The following is a 25,253-nucleotide window of genomic DNA, read 5'->3' as shown; positions in this document are numbered from 1 at the left end:
AAAAAAAAAAAAAAAAAAGCCCTTATTTTATCTATGCTGTTTGCAGAAATAAAATCCCACATATCTAATTAGAAAAGGTGCATTACTAGTTAGCTTTTAAAATAACATATCTTTAAATAATTCTAATGTTAACCAAAACAGCAAAAAAAAAAAAATGTCTCCAGCTCTTAGATCCTCTTAGAAAAATACTCCTGTGATATCTACTGGCACCTCTATTGGTTACCCAACCTACTTGATGTGACCTGATCCCGATGTAGTAAGCTGCTCTTCATTATCAGGATTGAAAGTAACCTTAAAAACTTCCTGAGAAAAAGCTTTTGTCCTCAGTATGGGTTGTTCTTCTTTCCAGTTCCAGATAGTCAGTGTGTAGTCAGGGTTGCTACCGACAGAGGCCAGCAAAGTACCGCTGTAGTTAAAGTCCACATAAGCATATCCCTTCTCAGTCCCATCTGGAAGGATAAATGGAAGCCTAATAAATAATGACACATTTACTTCATTTTCAAAAACATATTGTAAAAAAAAGAGAGGGAGGCAGCCCATGGTGATGTAAGGATGCCAAGAATACCCTAAAGGAACAATTCCAAAAACATTCACCATCTTTGGCTTTAGATTGAATTATATGATATGAAGGGGGAGGGTAAAGAAGTCTTAATCACATATTGCATGAGAAAAACACTTTGAGAACATATTCCATTTTATGACTTGGGGAGAAACACAAACGTATATTAGACAGCAGTGTCAGAAACATTAAAACCAGAGTGACTCCATCTGGAATAGGAGCTGGGTAAAACAAGGCTGAGACCTACTGGGCTGCATTCCCAGGAGGCTGGGCTTTCTAACTCACAAGATGAGATAGGTGGTTGGCACAAGATACAGGTCAAAAGACCCAACTGATAAAACAGGATGCGGTAAATATGCTGGCCAAAATCCACCAGAATCAAGATGGTGATGAAAGCGACCTCTGGTCGTCCTCACTACTCATTATATGCTAATTATAATGCATTAGTATGTTAAGGACACTCCCACCAGCACCATGACAGTTTATAAATACCATGGCCACATCAGTAAGTTACCTTATATGGCCTAAAAAGGGAGGAACCCTAAGTTCCAGGAATTGCCCACCCCTTTCCTGTCCGGAAACCTCATGAATAATCGACTCCTTGTTTAGCATATAATCAAGAATAACTATGAGTATTCTCAGCCAAGCAGCCCAAGCCTCTGCTCTGCCTATGGAGTAGCCATTCTTTTACTCCTTTACTTTCTTAATAACTTGTTTTCTTCTTTTTTATATTATACTTTAAGTTCTAGGGTACATGTGCACAACGTGCAGGTTTGTTACATGTGCCATGTTAGTGTGCTGCACCCATTAACTCGTCATTTACATTAGGTATATCTCCTAATGCTATCCCTCCCCCCTCTCCCCACCCCACGACAGGCCCCGGTGTGTGATGTTCCCCTTCCTGTGTCCAAGTGTTCTCATTGTTCAATTCCCACCTATGAGTGAGAACATGTGGTGTTTTTGGTTTTTTGTCCTTGCAATAGTTTGCTCAGAATGATGGTTTCCAGCTTCACCCATGTCCCTGCAAAGGACATGAACTCATCCTTTTTTATGGCTGCATAGTATTCCATGGTATATATGTGCCACATTTTCTTAATCCAGTCTATCATTGATGTACACTTCAGTTGGTTCCAGGTGTTTGCTATTGTGAATAGTGCCACAATGAACATACATGTGCATGTGTCTTTATAGTAGCATGATTTATAATCCTTTGGGTATATACCCAGTAATGCAATGGCTGGGTCAAATGGTATTTCTAGTTTTAGATCCTTGAGGAATCGCCACACTGTCTTCCACAATGGTTGAACTAATTTACACTCCCACCAGCAGTGTAAAAGCATTCCTATTTCTCCACATCCTCTCCAGCATCTGTTGTTTCCTGACTTTTTAATGATCGCCATTCTAACTAGTATGAGATGGTATCTCATTGTGGTTTTGATTTGCATTTCTCTGATGGCCAGTGATGGTGAGCATTTTTTCATGTGTCTGTTGGCTGCATAAATGTCTTCTTTTGAGAAGTGTCTGTTCATATCCTTCACCTACTTTTTGATGGGGTTATTTGTTTTTTTCTTGTAAATTTGTTTGAGTTCATTGTAGATTCTGGATATTAGCCCTTTGCCAGATGAGTAGATTGCAAAAATTTTCTCCCATTCTGTAAGTTGCCTGTTCACTCTGATGGTAGTTTCTTTTGCTGTGCAGAAGCTCTTTAGTTTAATTAGATCCCATTTGTCAATTTTGGCTTTTGTTGCCATTGCTTTTGGTGTTTTACACATGAAGTCCTTGCCCATGCCTATTTCCTGAATGGTATTGCCTAGGTTTTCTTCTAGGGTTTTTATGGTTTTAGGTCTAACATTTAAGTCTTTAATCCATCTTGAATTAATTTTTGTATAAGGTGTAAGGAAGGGATCCAGTTTCAGCTTTCTACATATGGCTAGCCAGTTTTCCCAGCACCATTTATTAAATAGGGAATCCTTTCCCCATTTCTTGTTTTTGTCAGGTTTGTCAAAGATCAGATGGTTGTAGATGTGTGGTATTATTTCTGAGGGCTCTGTTCTGCTACATTGGTCTATATGTCTGTTTTAGTACCAGTACCATGCTGTTTTGGTTACTGTAGCCTTGTAGTATAGTTTGAAGTCAGGTAGCGTGATGCCTCCAACTTTGTTCTTTTGGATTAGGATTGTCTTGGCAATGTGGGCTTTTTGGTTCCACATGAACTTTAAAGTAGTTTTTTCCAATTCTGTGAAGAAAGTCATTGGTAGCTTGATGGGGATGGCATTGAATCTATGAATTACCTTGGGCAGTATGGCCATGTTCATGATATTGATTCTCCCTATCCATGAGCATGGAATGTTCTTCCATTTGTTTGTGTCCTCTTTTACTTCATTGAGCAGTAGTTTGTAGTTCTCCTTGAAGAGGTCCTTCGCATCCCTTGTAAGTTGTATTCCTAGGTATTTTATTCTCTTTCTAGCAATTGTGAATGGGAGTTCACTCATGATTTGGCTCTCTGTTTGTCTGTTACTGGTGTATAAGAATGTTTGTGATTTTTGCACACTGATTTTGTATCCTGAGACTTTGCTGAAGTTGCTTATCAGCTTAAGCTATTCATGACAAATCCACAGCCAATATCATATTGAATGGGCAAAAACTGGAAGCATTCCCTTTGAAAACTGGCACAAGACAGGGATGCCCTCTCTCACCACTCCTATTCAACATAGTGTTGGAAGTTCTGGCCAGGGCAATCAGGCAAGAGAAAGAAATAAAAGGTATTCAATTAGGAAAAGAGGAACTCAAATTGTCCCTGTTTGCAGATGACATGATTGTATATTTAGAAAACCCCATCATCTCAGCTTAATAAACTTGTTTTCATTTTACTCTATGGATTCACCTCAAATTCTTTCTTGCGCAAGGTCTAAGAACCCTCTCTTGGGATCTGTATTGGGACCCCTTTCCCATAACAATTCCATTAAATATATCTCTTTTATTTCTTCTAAAAAAAAAAAAGATACATGTGCAGAACGTGCAAGTTTGTTACACAGGTATACGTGTGCCATGGTGGTTTGCTGCACCTATTGACCTGTCCTCTAAGTTCCTTCCCCTCACCCCCACCCCCCAACAGGCCCTGGTGTGTGTTGTTCTCCTCTCTGTGTCCATGTGTTCTCAATCTTCAACTCCCATTTATGAGTGAGAACACACAGCATTTGGTGTTCTGTTCCTGTGTCAGTTTGCTCAGGATGATGGCTTCCAGCTTCATCTATGTCCCTGCAAAGGACATGATCTCATTCCTTTTTATGGCTGCATAGTATTCCATGATGTATATGTACCACATTTTCTTCATCCAGTCTATCATCGATGGGCACTTGGGTTGGTTCCACGTCTTTGCTATTGTAAATAGTGTTGTAATAAACATACGTGTGCATGTCTCTTTACAGCAGAATGATTTATATTCCTTTGGGTATATACCCAGTAATGGTATTGCTGGGTCAAATGGCATTTCTGGTTCTAGATCCTTGAGGAATCGCCATACTGTCTTCAACAATGGTTGAATTAATTTACATTCCCACCAAAAGTGTAAAAGCGTTCCAATTTCCCAGAGCCTCGCCAGCATTTATTGTTTCCTGACTTTTTAATAATTGCCATTCTGACTGGAATGAGATGGTATCTCATTGTAGTTTTGATTTGCATTTCTCTGATGATCAGTGATGTTGAGCTTTTTTTCATATGCTTGTTGGCTGCACAAATGTATTCTTTTGAGAAGTATCTGTTCATATCCTTTGCCCACTTTTTGATGGAATTGTTTTTTTCTTGTAGACATGTTTAAGTTCCTTGTGAATTCTGGATATTAGACCTTTGTCTGATGGGTAGATTGCAAAAGTTTTCTCCCTCTCTGTAGGTTGCCTATTCACTCTAATGATAGTTTATTTTGCTGTGCAGAAGCTCTTTAGTTTAATTAACTCCCTTTTGTCAATTTTGGCTTTTGTTGCCGTTGCTTTTGGCTTTTTTGTCATGAAGTCTTTGCCCATGCCTATGTCCTGAATGACATTGCCTAGGTTTTCTTCTAGGGTTTTATGGCTTCGGGTTTTACATTTAAGTCTTTAATCCATCTTGAGTTAATTTTTGTATAAGGTGTAAGGAAGAGGTCCAGTTTCAGTTTTCTGCATTTGACTAGCGAGTTTTCCCAGCACCATTTACTGAATAGGAAATCCTTTCCCCATTGCTTGTTTTTGTCAGGTTTGCCAAAGATCAGATGTGTGGTGTTATTTCTGAGGTCTCTGTTCTGCTCCATTGGTCTATATGTCTGTTTTGGTACCAGTACATGCTGTTTTGGTTACTGTAGCCTTGTAGTATAGTTTGAAGTCAGGTAGTGTGATGCCTCCAGCTTTGTTCTTTTTGCTTAGGACTGTGTTGACTGTATGGGGTCTTCTTTGATTCCACATGAAACTTAAAATCGCTTTTTCTAATTCTGTGAAGAATGCTAATGGTAGTTTGATGGGAATAGCATTGAATCTATAAATTACTTTGGGCAGTATGGCCATTTTCACGATATTGATTCTTTCTATCCATGAGCATGTAATGTTTTTCCATTTGTTTGTGTCCTCTCTTACTTCCTTGAGCAGTGGTTTGTAGTTCTCCTTGAAGAGGTCCTTCACATCCCTTGTTAGCCGTATTCCTAGGTATTTTATTCTCTTTGTAGTGATTGTGAATGGAAGTTCATTCATGATTTGGCTCTCTGCTTGCCTATTGTGGATGCATAGGAATGCTTGTGATTTTTGCACATTGATTTTGTATCCTGACACTTTGCTGAAGTTGTTTCTCAGTTCAAGAAGTTTTTGGGATGAGATGATGGGGTTTTCTAAATATAAAGTCATGTCATCTGCAAACAGTGACAACTTGACTTCCTCTCTTCCTATTTGAATACGCTTTATTTCTTTCTCTTGCCTGATTGCCCTGGCCAGAACTTCCAATACTATGTTGAATAGGAGTGGTGAGAGAGGGCATCCTTGTCTTCTACCAGTTTTCAAAGAGAATGCTTCCAGCTTTTGCCCACTCAATATGATATTGGCTGTGGGTATGTCATAAATAGCACTTACTATTTTAAGATATGTTCCATCAATACCTAGTTTATTGAGAGTTTTTGAAATGAAGGGATGTTAAATTTTGTTGAAGGCCTTTTCTGCATCTATTGAGATAATCGTGTGGTTTTTGTCTTTGGTTCTGTTTATGTGATGGATTACATTTATTGATCTGTGTATGTTGAACCAGCCTTGCATACCAGGGATGAAGGTGGCGTGATCATGGTGGATAAGTTTTTCGATGTGCTGCTGGATTCGGTTTGCCGGTATTTTATTGAAAATTTTTGCATCGATGTTCATCAGGGATATTGGCCTGAGGTTTTCTTTTTTTTGTTATGTCTCTTCCCGGTTTTGGTATCAGGACGATGCTGGCTTCGTAAAATGAGTTAGGAAGGAGTCTCTCCTTTTCAAATGTCTGGAATATTTTCAGAAGGAATAGTACCAGCTCCTCTTTGTATTTCTAGTAGAATTCTGCTGTGAATCTTTCTGGTCCTGGAGTTTTTTTTTTTTTGGTTGGTAGGCTATTAATTACTGCCTCAATTTCAGAGCATGTTATTGGTCTATTCAGGGATTCAACTTCTTTCTGGTTTAGCCTTGGTAGGGTGTATGCATCCAGGAATTTATCCATTTCTTCTAGATTTTCTAGTTTATTTGCATAGAGGTATCTATGGTATTCTCTGATGGTAGTCTGTATTTCTGTGGGGTCAGTGGTGATGTCCCCTTTATTACTTTTTATTGCATCTATTTGATTGTTCTCTCCCTTCTTCCTTATTAGTCTAGCTAGTGGTGTACCTATGCTGTTAATTTTTTCAAAAAAACAGCTCCTGGATTCATTGATTTTTTTGGAGGGTTTTTCTATCTCTATCTCCTTCTGTTCTTCTCTGATCTTAGTTATTTCTTGTCTTCTGCTAGCTTTTGGATTCATTTGCTCTTGCCCCTCTAGTTCATTTAATTGTGATGTTAGGGTGTCAATTTGAGATCTTTCTGGCTTTTTGATGTGGGTATTTAGTGCTATAAAGTTCCCTCTTAACACTGCTTTAGCTGTGTCCTGGAGATTCTGGTATATCATCTCTTTGTTCTCATTGGTTTCAAAGAACTTCTTGATTTCTGCGTTAATTTCATTATTTACACAGGAGTCATTCAGGAGCAGGTTGTTCAATTTCCATGAAATTGTGTGGTTTTTAGTGAGTTTCTTAATCCTGAGTTCTAATTTGATTGCACTGTGGTCTGAGAGACTGTTTGTTATGATTTCAATTCTTATGCATTTGCTGAGGAGTGTTTTACTTCCAATTATGTGGTCGATTTTAGAATAAGTATCATGTAGCACTGAGAAGAATGTATATTCTGTAGATTTGGAGTAGAGAGCTCTGTAGAGGTCTACCAGGTCCACTTGATCCAGAGCTGAGTTCAAGTCCTGAATATCCTTGTTAATTTTCTGTCTCGTTGATTTAATATTGACAGTGGGGTGTTAAATTCTCCCACTATTATTGTGTGGGAGTCTAAGTCTCTTAGTAGGTCTCTAAGAACTTGTTTTATGAATCTGGGTGCTCTGTATTGGGTGTACATATATTCAGAATAGTTAGCTCTTCTTGAATTGTTCCTGTTACCATTATGTAATGCCCTTGTCTTTTTTGATTTGTGTTAGTTTAAAATCTGCTTTGTCAGAGACTAAGATTGCAACCCTTTGTGTTTTTTTTTTTTTTCCTTTCCATTTACTTGGTAAATTTTCCTCCATTCCTTTGTTTTGAGCCTGTGTGTGTCTTTGCAGGTAAGATGGGTCTCCAGAATTACAGCACACCAATGGGTCTTGACTCCTTATCCAATTTGCCAGTCTGTGTCTTTTAATTGGGGCATTTAGCCCATTTACATTTAAGGTTAGTATCGTTGTGTGTGAATTTGAATAATCTCTTTTCTATCTTCCACTAGTTCTGTTTCTCTGGAGAACCTTGACTTATGAAATAATGTCACACCTTCTTCAGAATGTTGTTATCCTTGAACATGAAATATTTAAATGTGCTTCTGGACTCACCTCGAAGGATTCTGTATGGTCTCAGAGAAGGATATTCATAGATGATAATATCTGGAAAACTCCCTTTTTCAGCTACTGTGAAATAAGTTTTATGTGGATGAACCTACAAAAGATAAAATTTCACCAAAATATTAAAAGAAAGATTTTTGTATAAATAGTCTGATTAATGCAGTATTTAGCATCCATTATTTTATAATTTGTTTATTAGGCTTTAATAGAAAACTCAAAAATGGGCATCAGATAAATATTTAATGATGGATACAACTGAAACTGAAAACTAGAAGAATACACATTTTAAATTTTACTTTAAGACAGCCATTTCTAACTCTAAAATTTCTTTAATTGCCATTGGAAGAGCTAGAACAATGGTTCTCTATCTTCAATGTGCATCAGAATCCACTAAAGAACTTATTAAAATACAGATTGCAAGCCCTAACCCCCAGAGTTTCTGACTTAATCGGTCAGGCTGGGACTCAAGAATTTGCATTTACATGTCTAATAAGGTAATTTCTAACTACGTGATTTACATTCTAACAAGGTGATTTACATTTCTAACAAGGTGATGTTGATGCAGCTAGTTTGGAGACCTTGCTTTGAGAACCACTGAGATGAATTGTCTACCCTACATATAAATCCACCTAAATTCTGTATAGAAAAATTCATGGAATGTATGGGATTCTTGTTTCCAGACCAGGTTACATCACAATTTTTAAAATTTCACTGTGGAAAAAGTTACAAATGAATGTAAACTTACTAGAAGTTAGAAAGATATAATACTTCCAAGCCAGACACAGAGGAAAATACAGTAAGTATGCCCTGGATAAACTATTTGTGTCAGTATTTTCAAAGATAGCCATATAAGTTGGATAAAATAGTATGCTCATTTCTGTTATTTTTGTCTATTGGTGAGCCAAATGTGTAAGAAGGGTAAATGGCCAGCCAAAAAATGAAAATAAAAATAAGCTGTTATAAGGATAAGCTATTTAAAACACATATTATGCTTATAAAATTCTGTTTTCAGATATTATTTCACATCTCTTGATTATATATAAGACAAAGAGCCTGGTTCTCAGATATAGATTGCTAATCCTGGTACCCAAGATAACATTATTTCCTTTAAATTTTATAGCAACCTTGTAAGCTTGGATACCATTATTAATCTTATTGATGCATAAACTGAGGCACAGAGTTTAAGTAACTTGCCTGCAGTCACACAGTCTACAATGTGTTAAGTGCAAGAGATAGGATTCAAGCCAAGTATCAGAGTCAAGAAGCAAACGGGCCTAAGAAATAGCAGATCTCAAGGAGGTAGGGGACATGGATTAAGACCATATCTATCTAGATTCCCATTTGTAAAGAAATATGGTATAGAACATGTGGTCAAAGAAATTTGGATGAAGATTCAGGCAAATCCTTTACCCTTCTAGGTCTTGTCTACAGTAAATTAAAAAGTTTCTGCCTCTTATATTGGAAATTGTTGTGGGGTTGAGTTTGGGAGTTTTATTTATTTATTTATTTATTGAGACACAGTCTCACTCTGTCACCCAGGCCGGAGTGCAGTGTCACGATTTCTGCTGTCTGCAACCTCTGCCTCCCAGGCTCAAGCAATTCTCGTGCCTCAGCCTCCCAAGTAGCTGGGATTATAGGTGTGTGCCACCACACCTGCTAATTTTTGTATTTTTAGTAGATACAGGATTTTACCATATTGGCCAGGCTTGTCTTGAACTCCTGGCCTCAAGTGATCCACCCACCTCAGCCTCCCAAAGTGCTGTGATTACAGGCGGGAGCCACCATGCCAAGCCAGGAGTTTTATTTTTGGTGAAGACCTAGAATTAGTAAATCATTTACTTTACACTCAACATAGAGATTCACCCTACCTTTTCCAGGTAGGGTGCCCAAACACTTTTCTCATAGGTTTCTCATAGCCTTGCTAAAGTATTTCTCAACCATAACTGGATAACTGTTTCAGAAAAGAGGTAACATGGACAGTGGAGGCAAGGCCTCTGTCACTACACAGGCTTCAACAGCTCCAGCACACATGGAGAAAAGCCTTGTGGACATAAAACTGCTCAACATCCAGGTGGATGAGGATTAGGATTAGCTTTTCTTTTTTTTTTTTTTTTTTTTTTTTGAGACAGAGTCTTGCCCTGTCGCCCAGGCTGAAGTACAAAGGCATGATCTCAGTTCACTGCACCTCCACTTCCCAGGTTCAAGTGGTTCTCTGCCTCAGGCTCCTGAGTTGCCGGGATTACAGGTGCATGCCACCATGCCTGGCTAATTTTTTGTATCTTTAGTAGAGACAGGGTTTCACCATGTTGGCCAGGCTGGTCTTGATCTCCTGACCTCGTGATCCACCCGCCTCGGCCTCCCAAAGTGCTGGAATTACAGGCATGAGCCACCGTGCTTGGCCAGGATTAGCATTCTTGACCACACTACACCTCTGACTACTGTCCTGAAACCAAATTATTTTATAACAAAATATTAAAATAGAAATTTTAAAACTATTATTGCCATAAAGTAATAGATAAATATGTGATAATTAGATGTTTCTTGGTCCCCTGCAGATGGTGTGGACCTCAGGGCTCCTGAAACCTCATAGGCCCCTGACTGACTTCCCTCCACAAAATCCACGACCCTCACATTGGGCCCATGGCTATCTGCACACAGTTATTGCCACATTATCATGTACTTCTGTGTCTAGTTTTTTTGTTTTTCTTTTTAAAAATATAGGTCTTGTCTCTTTAGATGGATTTTAAACTCTGAATTCATACAGGCACAAGTTCTTCTTCATTTAAATTCCCCATTATATGTTCTGTATAGTGTTGGATGCACAGTATTACATAATAAATTATTGCTGAATTTATTAATTAGTCTTATAACAAACTCTCCGAGGACACGGACTTTTATCATGTACACATACTATATATAGATAGATGATCAAGAAAGAAACAAACATGATAGTATCTTTCACTCCATATATCTCAACATATCCTGTTTCCATCGTCAATCTATGTCTACGTCCTATCTGTGTGTCTCACATTTTCCTCACCTTCTCCATTCCCATGGCCATGTGCCTGCTTCAGTCTTCAGATTAAGATTCTTTAAAATCTCCTCACTCATCTCCACTTCTAATCTAAATATGAAAAACTTGCACCACTATGGGGAAGTCACCTAACCTCTATAAGTCCATTTCCTTATCAGCAAAAAGAAATAATATTATAATAGTGCACAGAGGTAGTGACAGTGAATGAGTGTCTGTAATAGCTGAATTGAAAATGCCTTGGAATAAAGACAGTTGTACATCTCACGTGATCCCACAATACTGTGCACGGTGTTGGCATCTAACAACCATGTTGGCTGGTCCACAGAACAAGCAAAAAGATAGGGTTTTTTGGGGTTTTTTTTCTAATTCATTGAAGACATACCCCAATGATGCCAATTCCTTCACCACTGCTACTTCGCAGGTAGATCTGTTCCTTGGTTTTCAAATTCAGAAAGATCAGTTGGTTCCCAGCTATGTATATTGCGATACTGTCGTCCAGAAGTTGTAGGTTGGCTCGCTTTCTACAGTCATAACCAAAAGAATGTCTGAGGGAAAGTTGTTAAGGAAAAGAAGTGAAAAACAATACCATCCTAGGGATTGGAAAAGTGATGAAATAAATTTTTAAATCTATACTCTTAGATGAAGATATGAGGTTGAAGTAGTTGAATTTTACCCTGAAACTCATGATTTTTCTATGTATTACTAACAATTTTGTTTTTAAATTAGGTGAGAAAAAAAAAAGACCTGGGCAGGAAAAAAATAAACAAATAAATAAATAAATCAGGTGACTATCCCCGTACTCTGATTTAGTTAGTATTTTAATTTTCCTGAGGAAATCCTGAGAGCCCATTAATTGTTTTTGCAAAAATAAATAAGGTTAAACCTATTTGGGTATCACAGGCAGCAAAATTGTCATCTAAATAATTTTATTTTCCTCTCTCCCACTAAAACTAAATCATACCGTATAACATGGGAGAAAGTCTGTATCTTCATCACCTTTGTATTCACAATGTGTTAAGTTTGTTAACTAACCACAGTAAAAATATTATGTAGGCCTTTTCCCGGATGTTGAAAGACAAGATGCTTAAAATTCTAACATGTTTGTAAAATTTTAACACACCATTTGATAACATGATTATAATAATTCACACAAATATAACTAAAATTTAATTCATATCAACAAATTATGAAAATTGATTAATATATAGCATATAAACATATATGTAATTAATAGACTAACATTTCTTTTCTGAGCTTATTAGTATATGTATTGGTGTGTAGGTAAGTAGTGTGTGTGTATATGTATGTGTTTGTGTGTGTGTATGCTATAGAGTAAAATTGTACTAATTCAAAACAGAGTGGGACCTAACTCAACTAAAGAGTTTCTGCACTGCAAAATAAACCATCAACAGATTAAACAGACAACCTACAGAATGGGAGAAAATATTCCCAAACTATGCATCTGACAAAGGGCTAATATCCAAAATCTATAAGGAACTTAAAGAAATCAACAAGAAAAAAATAACCCCACTAAAAAGCAGGCAGAGGACTTCAACAGACACTTTTCAAAAGAAGACATGCAAGCAACCAACAAACATGAAAAATGCTCCACATCACTAATCATCAGTGAGATGCAAATCAAAACCACAATGAGATACCATCTCACACCAGTCAGAATGGCTATCATTAAAAAGTCAAAAAATGAGAGATGTTGGTGAGGCTGCAGACAAAAGTGAATGCTTATATACTATCAGTGAGAATGTAAATCAGTTCAGCCACTGTGGAAAGCAGTTTGAAGATTTCTGAAAGAACTAAAAATAGAACTACCATTCAACCTAGTAATCCAATTACTGGGAATATACCCAAAGGAAAATCAGTGTACCAAAAAGACACATGCACTCATATGTTTATCACAGCACTATTTATAACAGCAAAGACATGCAATCAACCTAGATACCCATCAGTGGTGCACTGGATAAGGAAAATGTGGCATATATACACCATGAAATACTATACAGCCATGAAAAGAATGAAATCATGTCCTTTGCATCAGCATGGATGCAGCAGGAGGCCATAATCCTAAGCAAATTAATGCAGAAACAGAAAACCAAATATTGCATGTTCTCATTTATAAGTGGGAGCTAAATCTTGGGTACACACAGACATAAAGACAGGAACAACAGACACTAGGGATTCCAAAGGGAGGGAGGTAGGGGGCAAGGCTGAAAAACTTCCTATTGGGTACTGTGTTCACTATGTGGGTGATGAGATCAACAGAAGCCCTAACCTCAGTATCACACAATATATCGTTAAAACAAACCTGCATGTGTACCCTCTGAATCTAAAATAAAAATATTTTTTAAAAAAAGAGGTATAAAAATCTAAGTTACATAAAACATCTTTTAAATGTACATTGTTAGTATGTTTAAGTCAAAATTAATATGCCCAAAATATAAATATAATAAGCAAGTTAAATGAGATCTATGAAAAAAACTAGAGCTGACAAAAGAAGCATATCCTATAGTCTAGCTTAAGCAGACAGATTCTTTGTTCACAATAATTTGTTGCTGAACATCAGAGTTTAAGGAACATTGGAGGAATTTGTATTTCTTGAGCCCTTGTTTAAAAACAAATTCTGATTTTTGAGGATTCCACTTATTCATAAGTAAATAATAATTTTCAGAGAAAGAAATTATGGAAAGTTTTAACAAGAAGAAAATGTAGAATGTAAAAAGAGAAGATTTACATTAATGCAATTTAAATTGTGAAATATAAACAAATTATAACCAACCACAAGCAGCCTATCTCATTACCAAATGGTTAAATTGAAAGAGAGAGATAAAGCATTTCAGGGTACTGGATCTGTTCAAGAAAAAGAAATTTTATAAATTTAATAAAGACATAAATGGCTAAAATTAAATCTTGTATAGAAATGTGAATGAATACATGATCCAAAGATGTAAATGAAGCTATTCAAGCCTCCTGGAGGAAGTTTTGCCCACCGTTTTTTTCTTTCCTTCAAACCACTGCTCTCTCATCCCCTTCTTCCCTTCCTTTCTTTCCCTCTTCCCAGGTGGCAATATGATACCTCAGAAGGCTAAAGCATGTTAGTAGCTAAGAGAATAGAAATTGGTTACCATCTCTTCACTACCTTAGATGAAAATTAGGAATTGGAGAAATTATCATTTATCTAATATTGTTATCTTCAATTTTAGCAGGAAAACTCCCTTTTACACACTGCTGCCCTTATAAAAGGCTCTTTCAAACCCAGAATGGGTCAGATTGTAACTTCTCAAATTCTCCCCCTCTAAATTACAACTTACTGAGGGCAAAGACTGCTTCTCTCCATCTCTATTTCCCAGAATGCCTAGCACACTGTCTTCAGCCTACTGGCTATTCAGGAAATGTTTGTTGAACTAATGAATTCATTAATTTGTGCATAACTGGAATCTGATCCTTCCCCCCTTCTTTTTTTTTTTTTTTTGAGATAGGGTCTCACTTTGTCACCCAGGCTGGAGTGCAGTGGCATGAACATGGCTCCCTGCAGCCTCAACTTCCCAGGCTCAAGAGATTCTCCCACCTCAGCCCCCCAAGTAGCTGGGACTACAGATGTGCACCACCACACCTGGCTAATTTTTGTATTTCTTGTAAAGACAGGGTTTTGCCATGTTGCCCAGGCTGGTCTCGCACTCCTGAGCTCAAGTGATCTGGCTGCCTCCTGAGCTCAAGTGATCTGCCTGCCAAGCCTCCCAAGGTGCTAGGATTACAGGCCTGAGCCACTGCGCCTGGTCTGATCCTTTCCTTTTAATCCCAGAGGACAGTGGCAGACCCTTAGTAGAGTTCTGAAAATCTTAAAATGTGTTTTGATGTACCTTCAGCTCCCTTCGTCTTATCTCACCCTCTCTTCTGGCTTGCCTCTTCTTAAATTTCTGTCAAAGACCTAGAGCTTTCAATGTTTGTTCATGGCCATGTAGGAACTTCACTTTAAAATTGTTTAAACACTGTTAAGTTCTGTATAATCTCTTTTAAAATTATGCCATGATTTAAGTAATACTTTATAAATGGCACATTTCTTGCTATTAAAAGAAAACTTTAGCCAAATTAAATTTAACAGAGTTTAATTGAGCAAAGAACCATTCAAGAATTCGGCAGCCTTCTGAGCCAGAGTAGGCCCAGAGACTCCAGCACAGCCACGTGCAGGAAGATTTATGGACTGAAAAAGGAAAGTGACATACAGAAAACAAAAGTGAGGTATAGAAATAGCTGAATTGGTTACAGCTTGGCATCTGCCTTATTTTAACACAGTTTGAACAGCTGGCCACCTTTGACCAAAACTCAGTAACTGGCTCAAGAGTAGGCTAGGGTCTAACACCCTTTAGGTTATAGTTCACCATGTACAGAGAAACCTGGAGGCTGAACTTAAAGTATGTAAGGAGGCAGCTTTAGGCTAAACTTGATTTAACATTGCTAAAATTTAGAAGACATAAATTTAAAAACTGAAGCAGAGGGCCGGGCACAGTGGCTCACACCTGTAATCCCAGCATTCTGGGAGGCCAAGGCGGGCAGATCACGAGGTCAGGAGTTCGAGACCAGCCTGGCCAATATGGTGAAACCCAATCTCTACTACAAATACAAAAATTAGCTGGGTGTGGTGGTGCACGCCTATAGTCGCAGCTACTCAGGAGGCTGAGGCAGGAGAATTGCTTGAACCCAGCAGGCGAAGGTTGCAGTGAGCAGAGATCGCGCTATTGCACTCCAGCCTGGACAACAGAGCGAGACTCCATCTCAAAAACAAAACAAAACAAAACAAAAAAACAAAAACTGAAGTAGAATCAATATAATATATTAATAATCATTAAAGGGTTAATTAAAAGAGTACTTAGGGAATACATGATGGCTGACTTGTTCTTCCTAGAATTCCTCACAAGATATAGAAATTATATATGTCCATCTGCAGAGAGGAGAACTAAATCCAATGGGGGCCATCCCAGCAAGGCAGAATTTTATTCAAGGCCCAAAAAGCTCTCTAGTGAGCCGTCCAAAAGTGGGGTAAGCTACTTTGTGATTTTCCTGGTGTTGAAAATGTTTAAGAAAAGGCTATAGTTTATACAGCCACCCATCCAGCATGAATAGAGATAATTCATATATTGGAATAAAAGTTGAGGTTCTTCTGACTCTGATGTTTAGAATTTAGGCATATTTGTCTAATACAGACCCTCCCATCCTGAAGCAGTGAGAAGGCAGTGCACTGCCAAATCAACTCAGAGTTTTTTCAGAGTACATATGCCCAAGCCCCTCTCCACACAGAACTAGCACAGTAGGTCCTGGAAGGTATCAGAGCATTGTGTACTTTAGGAAAAACTTCCAGGGGACTCTAATATACCACCCCACCCCATTCAGGAAAAAAAGGCTAAAAGAAAGCAAACAGCATAACTTTTGTCAGAAACTTGTCCAAAGATAAGGAAAAAAAAAAAAAAAAGCCATGAAGAGAGAAAATTCCAGGTTACAAGATAATTCAGCATGAATTAGTTTAGTTACAGCTGGGATTTAACAACATGTTCTATTTTTATGTTTTTATGTAAAAAGCAAAACTGAGTCAGGGAGTACACCACCCTATCTCTGTAAGTATTCCTTATGTAAGAGGCCAGTTGGTGGTTTAGGCCACGTGGTGATAAGTACTAACTACCCAAAACGGAAGCACAGTAAATTGCCAGCTGAGGACCTCAATGGAAACTGTTTTCTAACTACCCGCATTGCAAACCTAACATCATAATGTGATGACAAACACAAAATCCCCTTGTCAATCATCCCTGTTTCTACATATCTTCAAAGACTCTTATTCTCCAGACCAATTAAAACTTTATATTTTGTGCCCTGTTTCCTAAGAATTGTCTTCTCTGATAGCTCAACTGATATATAATGTGAAAGTACTAATGCCTTACAATGGACAGACACATAAGTGTTTCAAGAAGGGAAATTGATTATTTAACTTGACAAAAGTAAATGGGAAGAAGCCTTCTGATTTCCTTCACTCAGGTCTCATGAACTGCAGCCTTTCCACCTGTGCAAAGGACAGCCAGAAAAATATTTCTCTGTATGGTTATTTGGCATCAAACAAAAGCTTAGTTTAAATTAAGATCATGCATTTCTATCAAATCTCTAAGAATTCAATGTTCTTAGAATTACCTAACATGGGTTGGCACACTTTTTTTTATAAAGGGAAGGTAGTAAATAGTTTTTGCCTTGTGAGCCAGATGGTCTCTGTCACAACTACTTATCCCTGTCCTTGCTGTGTCATGGCAGCCATAATAAACAAAATGTAAGCAAATGGATGTGGCTGTGTTGCAATAAAACTTGATTTACAAAAACAGGTGGGAGGGCACATTTGGGCTCTCTGGGCTATAGTTTGCTGACCTCTGACCTACAAAATGAAAATCCCAAAATTATACATATTTAGCCAGGGTGGATACACGAGTGTGAGAAGATCCAGTGGTATGTTTGAATCCAGAGTCACAAAAGGCATCGAAGCAAGCTCCATATAATCATAGAAGAAGCTCTCTGATATTTTCTTCTTAACTTCCTCCTCTGCTTCTTCCACAGCTGGGGCAGGGGTTTGCTGAGGTACTAAAAAAATAAAATAATTTAAGAAGAGTGATATGGTTTGGCTGTGTCCCCACCCAAATCTCATCTTGAATTGTAGTTCCCATAATCTCCACATGTCGTGGGAGAGACCTGGTAGGAGGTAATTGAATCACAGGGGCTGTTACCTCCATGCTGTTCTCATGATGGTGAATGAGTTCTCACAAGATCTGATGTTGTATAAGGGACATTTCCCTCCTTCACTCTGCACTTCTCCTTCCTGCCATCATGTGTAGAAGGACATGTTTGCTTCCCTTTCTGCCATAATTGGAAGTTTCCTGAGGCTTCCCCAGCCATGCAGAACTGTGAGTCAAGTAAACCTCTTTCCTTTATAAACTACCCAGTCTCAGGTATGTCTTTATTAGCAGCATGAGAACAGACTAATACAAAGAGTGTCTGGTGAATCCAAAATTGTATTTCCCAGAGACAGGAGGAATGTACACAGCCTGCAATACTCTAGCAGTAAGTACTACTACTGGCTTGAAGACAGGAAGCAATCATCAGTGAGCATGGAAGGAAGAGCCATCATGCCCACGTGCAACAGGAGTAAATGCTGAGTTCTGGTCGGTCATGGCGCAACAGTCTCCAAGGGGAACTCCCAATTACTTCCAAGGGAAAGTTGAACTCCCACTAATCTGTAGTGGAGCAGTTTTTATACCTTCTTAAAACCCAGAAGAATGAGTATCAGAGTACTCTATGTGATCCTCAGAAATAAAAACCACAAGTCTAGGGCTACTAAAGTACCCTACCAAAATATGCACTTGTCCTTTTATCATTCCCACACATATATACATCCTGCACATTTTTCTTTCTATGGATTTATAACTGTTCCATTTGTCTGGGCTTTGTCTCTAAAACAGTGACAATTACTGACAGAAAACTAATAATACCTACCTGAAGTGCTTTGCAAATCATCATACTGAAATGAACTCAAACTTCCTTCCAAACGTTCCTCATCTGAGTCTTCTTCTAAATATGATCCTTCCCCTTCAGTAAATGTTTCATCTGTGTCATCTTCTAAAAATGTGTTATCTTCTTGAACAGGAGCTATTAAAATTTGTTTTAATAAATTCTAAATTTTGATTAAACATTTTCTTATTTCTAAAGTAGCTAAAACTTCCAATTTGCTTGTGCTATAGATGTAATAAATCTAATACATACTCAAAAATTTCTAGAAGAATCATTTTATTTGGTCAGTCTTGTAACTTTACAAAATAAGAAAACCTTTTCTGTTTGTTAATCTCCATTTTCACTTCATTTCCTGTCTATTTCCTATCACTAAATACTTACAAGAAGAAAAAGATAAAGAAAAAGAAAGAGGTTAGTATGCTGCTATCATAATTTCAACTAAATTCAATTTTACTAACTTTTATAGGGAACCTGTTATGTTAAAGACAAATAAGGCTTATTGTCTTTCTTTCTCTGAGTATGCTGATTTCTCTTGGAAGTGATATCCCAGGAATAAGTTGGAATATTGGCTTTAGGACAAGCTGGGAATGAGAACCGGGATAGGAGTAGAACGGCCCCAGGTATAAGCCAACATTCAGATCAAGTGCAAACATGGGGACGGTTAAAATATACAATGCCAAGCAGGATGGGTATACTTTCATATAGGGCTAGGTGAACTTCCAGAGGAATGAGGAAGAAATGGCAAATGTACTATTAGGTACCAGAGCTACATAGTAGATCTGAGATGAAGCTAAAAGATTAGGAACAAAGCCCAAGACTAATATGAGTAAGATAGAAAAGCTGGGCCAAGCCAATTAGTTGCAGAACAGGGCAGAGTTCCTTAGGATGCATGTATTTGGATGGCAAGAAAGTAATCCTGGGTGCCTAAATCGGCCAAACAGATTCCCCAAGAGGGGACCCTGGAGAACTGCCCTCTAATAATACCTTAGCTCTTTCTTGTGACTGTAGCAACCAAAGACTATTTCCTCATTTCAAGATTAGGGCACTACAAGTGTAACACTCCTAACTGCTGGGTTCTCCAGGAAAGGAGTTAGAACTGGTAGATAAGGTGATCACTGATTAACGAATTGAGAGTGAATACACATGAAGGAGAAGAGGTAATAAAAAATAATGGGTATTCTGAGCCTGGAGAAGGGTTGTGCTACTGATGGAAAACTAGAGTTAGGGGAAGAAAACTAATTTGGCAGGAAGTAGGCACATTAAATCAAGCTGGCGAATCAACACACTTAGGCAACTTTGTGAGGGCTGGATATTTCTCTAATTTTTATAATCCTAAAGTAGACAGGTGGAAGACTTATGGTTTGAAGAATAAATCAGTATTTGCCTTTCTATTCTTGGAAATAATCTAAAATCAACATTGAGAATAAATACCAAAAACACAAACTCCATTTTTTTGTATAACTAGAAGCAGTTAAAACCCGAAATCACAAATGGATGGCAGGGCTGCTGGCAAAAGGGCTGGCAAAATTAGTGGAGACTGAACAAGGATGGGTGCAGGAGGAAGCAAAGGAAGGTGACCAAGGAGAAAGGAATGCCATAACTGTAGATATCAAAAAGAACCTGCTGGGATTTTTGGTGTATGACCCACAATTTTATATATGAGTTTCTTCCATTTTTTTTGTTTCCTCCAGCCAATGGATGTAGGAAGCTTTGGGGCCTCTCCTCTGCAGCTTATCTGAGAGATACTGCTTCCCGCAAACAGTTTGCCTCTGTGATTCCTTATTCACCTCTACCTTTTCCATGAGATTGAGAACACTATAAGAAAGCCTAAAAATGCTATGGTTGCACATACAGAAAAATCCGTAAGAGCTACTTTATAAAAAATTCATAAGAACTAAATTATAATTTATTATAATTTTAAAAAGAGTTCAGTATGGTTACTGCATACAACAACAATATACAAATATTAATAGTAGGCACGTATACTTTGGCTATTATGAAGTAACTAGTACCAAGCTGCTTTCTTACTATGATTGTGGAATTACTTAGTTTTTATTTAATTCTGTCTATTTTTGCTTTGTGTATTGTGATGCTGTTACTAGGTGAATACATATTTATGATTATTATGTTTTCTTAATTGATCCTTTTATCTTTATGAATAAATTGATCCTTTTATCCTTATGTCACTGGTAGTACTCTTTGCCTTGAAGTCTATTTTATCTGGTATTAATATAGCCACTCCAGCCGTGTTATGCTTACTGTTTGCATGATATATCTTTTTCCATCCATTTACTTTCAACCTATTTGTATCATTATACTTAACATGTGTTTTCTATGAGCATCATATAGTTGGTTCTTGTTTTTATTAGCCATGCTGATAATCTCTGCCTTTTTATATTAATGTTCAGTTAACTAATAATTAATGTAATTATTGATATGGTTAGATTTTAATAACATATGCTTGTGAAATTAACAAATAATATTTGATAAGTTATTTTCTGTTTTTTTCTCCTACCTGTCCTTTTTCCCTCTTTTTCTCTTTCCATGTTTTCTTTTAGATTATTTACTCTTTACAATTCTATTTAAATTTCTGTTGGCTTTTTAGCAATTCTGTGTTTTATTAGTGGTTGCTTCAGAGATTATAATATATAACAACTTTTCACAGTCTACTTAGAGTTACTATTTATTATAGTAACACATATCTTTCAGCAATTGATAGAACAACTAGTCAAAAACTTAGTAAAGACACAGATGATCTGAACATCACTATCAACCATCCTGACCTGACATTTATAAAACACTTACACCTATCAATACAGGCTGCACATTCAAGCACACATGGGTCATTTACCAAGACAGATCACTTGCTGGGACATAAGACCAGTTTTAATACATTTAAATGGATTGAAATCATATAGAATAGATATGTTCTCTGAAAACAACAGAGGTAAGTTAGAAACCAATAATGATAAGATACCTTGAAAAAAAGTCCAATATTTGGAAATTAAATTACCCAATAAAAATAATGCATGGGTCAAGAGGAAATCAACAAAGAAATTAGAAAATTTTTCAAATTAAAATTTATTAAAATACAACATATTAAAATTGAGATATAGCTAAAGCAGTCCTTGGAGGGAAATTTATAGCTTTCAATACATATGTAAGAAAAGAACAAAAGTCAAAAAAAACCAATGACCTAAAGTTCCGCCTCAAGAAGCTGGAAAAATAAATGAAAAAAAAAAAAAGTAAATTAGCAAAGCCAAAATCTTAGTCTTTGAAAAGATCAACAATATTGATAAGCTCCTAGCTAGATCAATGAAGAAATAAAAGAGAAACAACATAAATCTGCAACATCAAGAATGAAAACATATCCTACAAAGTTATGTCAACAAATTTGACAATTTAGAAGAGAAGTGGGCAAATTCCATGAAAGATACAAACTTGCAAAACTTAGTAAAGAAGAAATAGAGAGCCCTCTATTTAAAAAATTGAATTCATGGTTAAAATTTTCCCACTCATCAAGAAAATTCCAGACCCAGACAGCTTTACTGGTAAATTCTACCAAGCATTTAAGGAAGAAATAATACCAATTCTACACAAAATATTTTTGAAAATAGAAAAGAACAAAATACTTCTCAAAATTATTAAATAAGGTCTGCAATAATTTAGTCCTTTGATAAGAATCAGAAATCAATGCCTTAGTAACTAACAGTCCTTCACCATCGTGAGAAATGATGGATGGTTTAGCTGGTACACTTGACTTAAATTTCTTAATAGAACTCAGAGATAGCAGAAACCTCTTGTTAAGTATGGGAAAAAGTCTACTCTAACTTCTCTGCTTGGATGGAATACAAGGACTTTTATTCATTCTACATGAGAATCCCAGAGTAAAAACTTGCTGGGATGTGTTAACAAGCCTGAGAGCAAAGCAAGGTTTCCAGGGGTGGGGGGGGAATGCAGCTATCAGGTATGAGGCTGAGCTAGGAGGGAGAGACCTCTTCATGCAGCAACAAGGTACAGGATGTTCAGAATGCCAGAAAATTATTTCACATTATTATTTGGGAGTCTAAGACCTATGATATGTGAACTAATTAATGAGCTGAGCACTGGGCCAGGTCACACTTTGAAAGGTCTGCCCCTAAGAGGGTCTGACATAAGGAAGGGAGGTCCTGAAGGCAATGCTAGACAAAGGGTCATTATCATTAAATCCATCAAGGGAAAGTTGAGAGTAGCAGCCAGGAAAACACTGCCGAGGACTGGAAATCAACACACAGACAATCCTGTGTCAGAAATGTAAGGAGTACAGAAACATGAAAAAGGAAAAACAAGGGGGGAACAAACTAAAGTTTCTGAAGTAAGCGACATAATGATACTTTTTGGAAAGAACTCTAGTGGTGGTGTGGAGGGAGATCTGGACAGGAAGACTGAGGTAGAAATCCATGTTGCAAGAGTCCAAACCAGAGAAGATAAATGCCTAAAATAAAATATAATGTGGAGAAACTGTGGATTTACAAGACATGTCTGCGATAAATTAAAAGAATTTAATGCAAATTTTGCATGTGTATTGATTTTCCGAGGACCTGATCTTCTCTAGGTGAACAGTCAAAATTAAATTTCTCAAATCATATTTAGGATTAGAACCTTAAATAGTCAAGATTCCACTAAGATACTTAACATCGTGATAGTCAGTCAGAAAGAGCCAGCCATCTTTCAAAAATCCTAGTTATAAAATTCCTCCTTTTTTCTTCCATTGCAGTCTATGAAGTCCTTCCACATGTTATCCAATTTAATTCCCAAGTGACTCATAATTGTTTTAATGGGTGAGAAAATTGAGACTCAGAAAGATGTGGTAATTTTTCCAAGATCAAGCATCTCTAAATGGTAGATCCAGGACTCAAAACCAAAGTCCAGGTCTCTTTCCACTACATTGTATCAGAAAAGTCCATATAAGACTCAGTAGCTCTCACAGCAGAACTCTAGACCAGATGTGTGGGTAGGTTATTATCAACCTGTGTGCCAAGAGCTGTGATAAACAAGTAAAACACAGACTGCTCTTAAGGAACTTAGAGCTTTGTAAGGGAGTTGAACAAGTAAACCATTTCTGTTCTATAAACCCAGATATGCACTATTTAAAAATTATTTTGCCCATTTTTTTGACTTTTAGAAAATTATTTTTATTTTTGTTGAAGTACATGCCCATAACTTAAAAAGTCAAGTAATGCTAAAAGACTTGTCTTTTAAAATACTCAACTTTTCCCTGCTTAACAGCCTTCTCTATCTCTCCAGAAGAATCACTTTTAGCTTTTAATCTTTTTTCTTCTGATATTTACCTCCATATATCTAAATAATATGGATATACTGCTCTCTCTAGCCACTTTTAGACAGTGTTTATTATGGGAAGATGAAGAATGTTAAATCTCTATCACCACTTGCTATCTCTCCGCCCTTGCAATATAATTAAAGCACAAAAAAACTATAGTGAAGTCCATGCTTACTGTTTTTAGTATACTGCCTTAATAACACTCATTCCTGAGTTAAGAATGTATTATTTTATTTCCTTCTTGAACAACTCACTTTTCTAAAACTAATACCTCATTTATTTTCACTTTTTAACTTTCTGGAATCTCCTGATAAATCTTCCCACATCTTGTCATAGTTCTATAAATTTCACTCAATTCAATTTTCTACATGCACCTATCAGATAATCTATTATTTAACATTTTTAACTTTCTGGGAGGTGAAAATTCTCCTTTCCTTGCTTCAGTATAATCGTTCTCTGCATGGCTGCCCAGGTGCCATCCTAGGCATTACCTTTGCCTTATTTCCATTTTGAATCTCCTATTTCCTGGACCATATGTAGTCTTTTTTCTTTGCTAACTCCATCATTTTTATGGAGCCCACCTTCCTACAGCTTTCTGGGAACACGGAGTATAAGAGATCTATTTTGGCCCAGCACGGTGGCTCACGCCTGTAATCCCAGCACATTGGGAGGCCGAGGCAGGTGGATCACCTGAGGTCAGGAGTTCGAGACCAGCCTGACAAATATGATGAAACCCCATCTCTACTAAAAATACAAAAATTAGCCAGGTGTGGTAGCGGGCACCTGTAATCCCAGCTATTCAAGAGGCTGAGGGAGGAGAATCACTTGAACCCAGAAGACAGAGGTTACAGTAAGCCAAGATCGTACCATTGCACTACATACAGCCTGGGCAACAAGAGCAAAACTCCGTATCAAAAAAAAAAAAAAAAAGATCTATTTTATAACATCCTGCTCTTTCCATTCTACTATAAAAATTAAGTATTTAAATGTTTACCTAAGTTTAATACTTTTAAAAGTATACATATTATCTTTACTTACATCTTGATTCTGATTTAGAAGACCTCAGAGACTTCCTCCCATCACTCTTTGATGTAACTGATTTCTCCCCATCAGTATCCTGATCATCTGGTTCCTTCATTTCCTCTGTAAGTACAAAATGGGGATGAGATATGGATAATGCTGTAAAATTGAAACTAACAGATTTCCCCCTAACAAATTTCATAAGCACCAAACACCATGTGTGTCAATAATCCTTTGTTTGCACAGGATCCAAGGATGACCCACCAGCAGGAGGGTGCAACTACCACCAGAGACCTCTGACCTCTTCAAGACAGCTAATTATAATCACAGGTTCTCTTTCTCTAGGTAAATTGTCATTGTGGTGCACTTTGGTTTTCCAGAGGTCCACCACCAAAGTTCATCTTTTCCCCAAATGCTTCATCATTAAAATTAACCTTCTGCTATCCTACCTTTGGTCCATCCCTCCCTCTTTCTCTATTTTCAAATTCCCTTGGAGTTACTAATCAATTTCAGTTTTCAAAATATTTTTTGAGCACACCTGCAGTGTATCAAGTCTTATGTTGGGTACTAAATTACAAAACTGGAGAAGAGAAATATGGTCCCTAACTTTATGGAACTTGTTTAGAAAGATAGATATTAAACAAGCAATTAAAATAATGAGTGCC

The 25,253-nt window shown here is 37.2% G+C and overlaps 1 protein-coding gene and 1 long non-coding RNA gene across 6 annotated transcripts in view; one reads left to right on the top strand and one right to left on the bottom strand.

Moving 5' to 3' along the window:
* LOC129058476 (uncharacterized) overlaps window positions 1–25,035 on the top strand; it is a 30,014-nt gene extending 4,979 nt beyond the window's left edge. The window contains exons 2-3 of the long non-coding RNA XR_008523601.1: window positions 24,625–24,713; window positions 24,835–25,035. This is a non-coding gene — a long non-coding RNA (uncharacterized LOC129058476). The remainder of the gene's footprint in view (window positions 1–24,624; window positions 24,714–24,834) is intronic.
* The window catches only part of CFAP44 (cilia and flagella associated protein 44), a 160,138-nt gene that overhangs the window by 124,676 nt on the left and 10,209 nt on the right, over window positions 1–25,253 (bottom strand). For 4 of the 5 annotated variants that reach the window (XM_054551511.2, XM_009238521.4, XM_063721764.1 and 1 more), the window contains exons 2-7: window positions 24,607–24,711; window positions 18,234–18,386; window positions 17,171–17,324; window positions 11,083–11,245; window positions 7,658–7,760; window positions 233–449 (exon numbers count right to left, since the gene is read on the bottom strand). In XM_054551511.2, coding sequence (XP_054407486.2) covers window positions 233–449; window positions 7,658–7,760; window positions 11,083–11,245; window positions 17,171–17,324; window positions 18,234–18,386; window positions 24,607–24,706 — 890 coding nt within the window. In that variant the 5' untranslated portion in view covers window positions 24,707–24,711. The remainder of the gene's footprint in view (window positions 1–232; window positions 450–7,657; window positions 7,761–11,082; window positions 11,246–17,170; window positions 17,325–18,233; window positions 18,387–24,606; window positions 24,712–25,253) is intronic. The other variant, XM_054551512.2, reaches the window with a different exon arrangement.

Source organism: Pongo abelii, chromosome 2, assembly GCF_028885655.2.
Source record: "Pongo abelii isolate AG06213 chromosome 2, NHGRI_mPonAbe1-v2.0_pri, whole genome shotgun sequence".
Classification (NCBI taxonomy): domain Eukaryota; kingdom Metazoa; phylum Chordata; class Mammalia; order Primates; family Hominidae; genus Pongo; species Pongo abelii.
This window is presented reverse-complemented; position numbering and strand designations above follow the sequence as displayed.